General features: G+C 53.2%; 1 protein-coding gene across 4 annotated transcripts in view; it reads right to left on the reverse strand.

Annotated features, from left to right (window-relative positions):
- The window catches only part of FUBP3 (far upstream element binding protein 3), a 36,118-nt gene extending 32,337 nt beyond the window's left edge, over positions 1 to 3,781 (reverse strand). For all 4 annotated transcript variants that reach the window (XM_027911670.1, XM_027911669.1, XM_027911671.1 and 1 more), the window contains exon 1: positions 3,670 to 3,781. In XM_027911670.1, the coding sequence (XP_027767471.1) occupies positions 3,670 to 3,762 (93 nt within the window). In that variant the 5' untranslated portion in view covers positions 3,763 to 3,781. The remainder of the gene's footprint in view (positions 1 to 3,669) is intronic.
- Positions 3,782 to 6,288: the final 2,507 nt, after the last annotated feature.

Raw genomic sequence — 6,288 nt, forward strand, 5'->3', positions numbered from 1 at the left:
CATCAACATCTGCAGTCAGCCCCCAGAAAGCTGGCTCTGAAAGCACTGCCACACCTTGCCCACTCCGGACACTTTTTTTGTTAAATGCTGTGCTGCATCCATGGATCCAGCCCCTCTGCCCACGTGCCTTCCCCTTACATTTGGGATGTGGAGGATTTAATGAAGGCACCAAGACCACAGATGTATTCTGATTACTTCAACACTCACACAGAAATTCTAAAATATATTTTACAACCATCTTTAGCACCTTCCACCTAATAACCTGCAACGTAGACCAAAAGCAACAGCGCCAGGTATAACATAGGCTGACATGTTTTGGGACATTTGATTTTAACATCCCCTTCACAAACTCTGTGTTAGCAGAGTCAGTCATGACCTGTCAGTCATGGGTAATAGTTCAGAGGTGAAATCACCCACCACACAATTTGCTCCCAATGTAGGGAAGCTTTGCAAACACCACCTCTTGCTTTGCACACTGTGACCACCCTGGCACAGAACCCTCCAAGTAAAGGGTAAAGCAAGAGGGTTAAAGCAATTTTTTACATTATCAGCTTTTGGGATATTTTCCTCCTTTTTTTTTTTTTTTCCCCCCTCTCCTTTATTTAAACTTGCACCCTTATCTCTAAAGCCTTCCAGCTGCCACCGGATTACAGGCAGACAACATGTCACCTCGCCACAGCAGGGAAGAAAAACCACCCTGCAAAATTAAGAGCTTCAGCCTTTCAAAGTACATGTGTTAGTTAAAATACATCTGAACTTCTCACGTTCAACTTAAAATGGGAAGCTCAGTCTTTACGACAGGTTCAGCAGGGGGCAGGCACAAAAATCAGAATATAGCAAAAGTAAGCAGACCCAGCCCTTATCTGCCTAAACGACCTTGAGTAATGTTCTGCTGTTAGCCACTGCTTTTGTCCTGCTGTATGTCAGTCTTAGGGTTTTTTCTGCCCTTAACACAACACATCCATTTTACCAAGCTCTGAAATACAGTGGAAAAAAAAGCATCACTGTTCCTGCACCTGAATTCCTCAAAATCAAGCTCTCCAACAAAGACTTGAAAGGACACAGCACAAACCCGAGCTACAAACTGCAATGGTAAAGCCAAGAAAAACACAATGATTCCACGAATTTGTGTGAGGGACACATTTTTTCCTACACCTTGCACTTCTGTCCTTCTATACCTTTAACAGACATTAAAAATGGTGTACTAAAAAAACCACTTTAAAACATGAAGCCTCTTTGCTGGGCACAGCAGGGCTCAAACACAAACATCTGCAGAATTCAGCTTTCAAGAGAACAGGCCCAGCTTCTAGGAAAAACCTCTTGGTGCTGCCCTGCAAAGAACAGCAACCGATAAAATCACCAATTCTAGGTATTAGCAGGTTAAAAAAAAAATAAAAGCAATAAGGTTCTGTCATCTGACCCTTCAGACTGTTCTAGTGTTGCTCCTCCCAGTCACCTGAGCACAACACTCGAGTTGGTGTCTCCAGAGCTCTGGAGGAAACAGCAAAACCTTCCACAACCAACTGGCTTTACCATTCCAGGTTTCTTATGTCATCTCACATCCCAGTTGCTTTCCCCGGATGAGGAAAGCCTTCCCTGTCCCAAATTGTTTAGTTATTCATAACCAAGCACTGTATTCCACAGCCTGATTACGGTGTCATGGCTCTCACAAGAACTGAGTTTAGTAAACTTGATTACTACTCTTATGTGTGGCATTAAACCCTGAGAGACTCAAACATTAAGGCAAGGATGATGTACCAACCCATGAGGAAAGAACTATGACTGAAGGTTTTAGCCCAACACCAGGTTGCTCCAAGCTCTGTCCAACCTGGCCTTGGACACTTCCAGGGATGGGGCAGCCACAGCTTCTCTGGGCAACCTGTGCCAGGGCCTCACATCTTCCCAACATCTAACCTAAATTTCCCCTCTTTCAATTTACTCCCATTCCCCTTGTCCTATCACTCCAGTTCCTGATGAAGAATCCCCTCTCCAGCTTCCCTGGAGCCCCTTCAGACACTGGAAGGTTCTGTGAGGTCTCCACACAACCTTCTCCTCTCCAGGCTGAACAGCCCCAGCTCTCTCAGCCTGTTCTTGCAGGGGAAGAGCTCCAACCCCCTCATCAACTTCATGTCCCTCCTCTGGACTTGAAACACACACACAAAATAACCCCAACAAGCTGCAATGCACGAGCAAATAATTATTTTCTTGTACCTGAATGAGTTTTTCAGCTGCTGGCAGGTGGCAATATTATCAGAGAGTAAAAAAGATGGGGTTTTTTTGCATCTAGAGGCCTCCAGTAACAGACAACCAGGTTGAGACAAGCAAAGTGCAACACCCCTCAATTTACCTGCATTAGGGTGTCCACACATCAAGACCAGGGGGGCTTTGTCAGTGAAAGGAGTGACAGATGAGCTCACCAGGGAGGCAGCTCAGCCCCCACCTGCCTGTGCTGAGGAAGAACACAGACCTGGTGTCCCTGGAAAGGTGAGGGGTGCTGATCTAACACAGACTGGCTGCCACACCGACCCAGGGCAAAGCACTGCAGTCCCATCAGAGAGAGCTTCTGAGAGCTCTCAGGGCCCAGCTTTGCATCTCCAGAGGTTTCTCACTGAAATCACAGGGAGTCTGGGACACAGGTGATCTCTCCCACCTGGAGAGAATAAAGTCAGGTCTCTGAGCACCAGCTGGGCCATGGTCCTGCTGTTCAGCTGTGCTACACCTTGTTATGGTGCAGTCACTGAACACAAGTGAAGCACAAGCTGTTCAGGGGTGAGATGGGATGAACAGTCACAACATTTGCCCCTGGGAGCAGCAGCTCCTGGTCCTGGAGCCACTTCCCACAAATCGAGGAGCACACAAACAGCTGGAATGTCCTGTGCTGAAGACGAGGGTGCTGGTTCTTGAAGCTCTGGGCACTTCCACTGACACTTTCCATTCTAGCACCATGTAAGCTTGGAGGTTCCTCTGGGGAGCTCCTCCCTTATCCCCCTGGAGGGAATGCAGAGCTCTTGCACTGCCAAGGTTTACACTCACAGAATCATAGAACCAACTAGTTTGGAAAATACCTCAGAGATCACCAATTCCAACCCGTGACCCATCACCTTGTCAGCTAAAGCAGAGCACGGAGTGCCATGTCCAGTCCTACCCTAAACACCTCCAGGGATGGGGACTCCACCACCTCCCTGGGCAGCCCGTTCCGATGTTTAATCAGCTTTTCTGGGAAGAAATTCCTCCCAATAGCCAACCTTATCCCCTCCTGACACAGCCTGAAGCTACATCGTCTCGTTCTGTCCCTTGTTCCCTGGGAGCAGAGCCCGACCCTCCCTGGGCTCCCCCCTCCTGTCAGGGAGTTGCAGTGAGCCAGAAGGTCCCCCCCGAGCCTCCTTTTCTCCAGGCTGAGACCCCTAGCCGCTCCTGGTGCTCCGGACCCTTGCCCTGCTCCGTTCCCTTCTCCGGCCGATCCAGCACAAGGCCCCGCTTAAAACCCGCATTAACACCAGCCCCCCAACCTCCCATCGCCCAGAGCCAGCCAGCCGCGGGCCGCCCCCCTCCCCGCACACCCCCGGGGGCGCAGAGGGGGCAGCGCGGCCCTCCCTCAGCCCCGCGGCCTAGCGGCGCCCCCGCCGCCTCCCCCCGCTCCTGTGCGCCCCCGGCCCGCCGGCGCCTCACCTGCCGGACGCGGTGCAGGGCGTCCACGAAGCCCTCGGGCTTGATGCCCACGGGGGCCGCGCTCTGTCCCTGCCCCTGCGCCAGGTCCGCCATGGCCCGCCCGCTCCGCCCGGGCCCGCGCCCGGAAAGGGAAGGAGCCCCCCGCTTCCGCCGGAAGTGCCCGAGGGGGCGGGGCGGAGAGGGGGCGCGCGGGGAGGGGCGGGGCCGCTGCGGCGAGGCGGGGAGGGGATTGGGTGGGGGGAGAGGGGCGGGGCCACAGCAGGACACGCCCCCTGCGGGACCCCCCCGAGGGGACCCCCGTCTGGGGACAGCGGGGGAACCCCCGGGGACACCCGTGCTGCTGCCATCCCTTCCCTGCCTGCTCCATCCCTTCCCTGCCTGCTCCATCCCTTCCCTGCCTGCTCCATCCCATCCCTGTCCGTGCCATCCCTTCCCTGTCCGTTCCATCCTGTCCCTGTCTGTGCTATCCCATCCCTGCCTGTAACATCCCATCCCTGCCTGTAACATCCCATCCCTGCTCCTGCCATCCCATTCCTGTCTGTGCCATCCCATCCCTTCCCTGCCTGCTCCATCCCATCCCTTCTCCTGCCATCCCATCCCTGCCTGTGCCATCCTGTCTCTGCCCCTTCCATCCTGTCCCAGCCCCTTCCATCTCCTCCCTGCCTGTGCCATCCCATCCCTGCCCGTGCCATCCCATCCCTGCCTGTTCCATCCCATTTCTTCCCATTCCATCCCATCCCTGCCTGTGCCATGCTATCCTGCCTGTGCCATCCCGTCTCTGCCTGTGCTATCTCATTCCTGACATCCCAGGCCATCCCGTCCCTGCCTGTGCTATTCCGTCCCTACCTGTGGCCATCCTCCACCTGCCTGTGCCATCCTGTGCCAGGTTGTGCCACCCCCTCCGTCCCGGCTGGGGTGTCGCAGGGGTGCCCCAGCAGAGCCACCCTTCAGCCCCTCCATGGACACACATCACCCACAGTGTGTGTTCCCTGCCTGGCCTGGCCCCTGTGTTTGAGGACCGTGTTCCTGACCCACATGGGTCAGGTGTTGGTGACACTTCCCACAAAGCTCCTGGACGTGGAGTGTCCGTGTGCTCCGGGGAGCTCTGCCAAGCACTGGAGCTCCCAGAGGTGCCCGTGCTTCCCCGTGGAGCCCCCAGGTCCGGTTGAGCGCCCAGTCACATCCCTCCCACTGCAGCTCAGCAGCAGGAGACTCCAGGATGATGCAAGGACCAGTTAGTCCAGGATTAATGCAAAAAACATGCAAAGCTTGTTCCTTGAGCAGGGCCCTGCTCAGCCCTTCCTGCTGCTTTTCGGGGGTGTCCTTTTTGAATGGCACCTCCCAGATTCCAGTCTGCAGCCAGCTCCTGGTCTGGTTTACACTGAGCCTGAAATAGTCCGAGGTTCCCTGATCCCAGACCCCATTTCCCAAAGCCCTGAATATGAAATTCAAAACCCCAGTGATGCCCCACATAGCGCTGCTTCCTCCTCAGCTGGTTCTTGCTCTTTCCAGTTTTCTGCATCTCATTTGTGCCTACACGAGTAGGCAGGAATTGCTGAGGCTGATGGAATTATCTGGTGGCTTTCCAAGAGCAGGAAAGCTGCTTCTTCACTGGGATGCACAATCTGCTGCCAGTCACCTCTGTTTCACTGATTGATCTCCAGCCTTTCCTCCTTTCTGAAGTTATGATAATTTTCTTAAGCAAAAAGCCCATTTATTTTAGGAGAAAGGGACAAAACCCATGGGGGAAGGGTTTTAATCGTAGAATCACAGACTGGATTGGGTTGGGAGGGACCTCAAAGATCTTATTCCACCCTTTTTCCAACCTCTCTGCCTCGGGCAGGGACGCCTTCCACTAGACCAGGTTGCTCGGAGCTCCATCCAGTCTGACCTCGGACACCTCACCACCTAAATTGATCTGTATCACCTCAGCTATCCCAGCACCTTCAATCCATGTGGGAGGCAAATTCTCCAGACCAGGGTGCTGGGAGGGTGACAACCAGCCCCGGTGCTGGATGGGCAGGGATGGCTGTGAGGGAACCGGCAAGGAGAAGACATCAGGCAGCAGTTGAAACGAAGGAAATTACAGGCCTTAAACACTTCCAGAAACAAATTTTTGATGTAAATCTTCCCTTTGAGGAATAAAAAAACAGGGAGGGGGGAAAAAATAAAGCAAGCAAGGAGCGATTTTATGCCTCCATCAACCTCCTCCCCCCTCCCTGGCCCGAGACACACACACACCTTCACACACACACTGAAATTAGTTGTGACAGCTGAAATTCTCTGCTCCTCGGACGCCGTTTGACAGGGTACTTAAAAAAGGAGGGAGGGAAAAAAAAAAAAACAAGGGGAAGAAGAAGAAGAAAAGGGAAAGTGGTTTGGTGTCGCACGGGGGAGGCGGAGGGGGGTGATGTGGTGGGGGGTTTCAAGTGATACAAGACGCATAATTCAGGCTTCTTGGATTGCAAAAGCTCCTCTTACCTAAAGGGCCTGCTGCCTTTATTTTTATCCAAATGGCTCAATTACTGCAAAGCCCCACAGAGAAAATTATGGATGTTTGCCTCTATTTTTCTCCCCTTGTCTCGACAACTGTAGATATTTTGTTTTCCTTCTTTACAT

The sequence above is a fragment of the Empidonax traillii genome, unplaced genomic scaffold, assembly GCF_003031625.1.
Source record: "Empidonax traillii isolate 1590-97213 ecotype Southwest subspecies unplaced genomic scaffold, ASM303162v1 scaffold34:size3740991, whole genome shotgun sequence".
Lineage (NCBI taxonomy): Eukaryota > Metazoa > Chordata > Aves > Passeriformes > Tyrannidae > Empidonax > Empidonax traillii.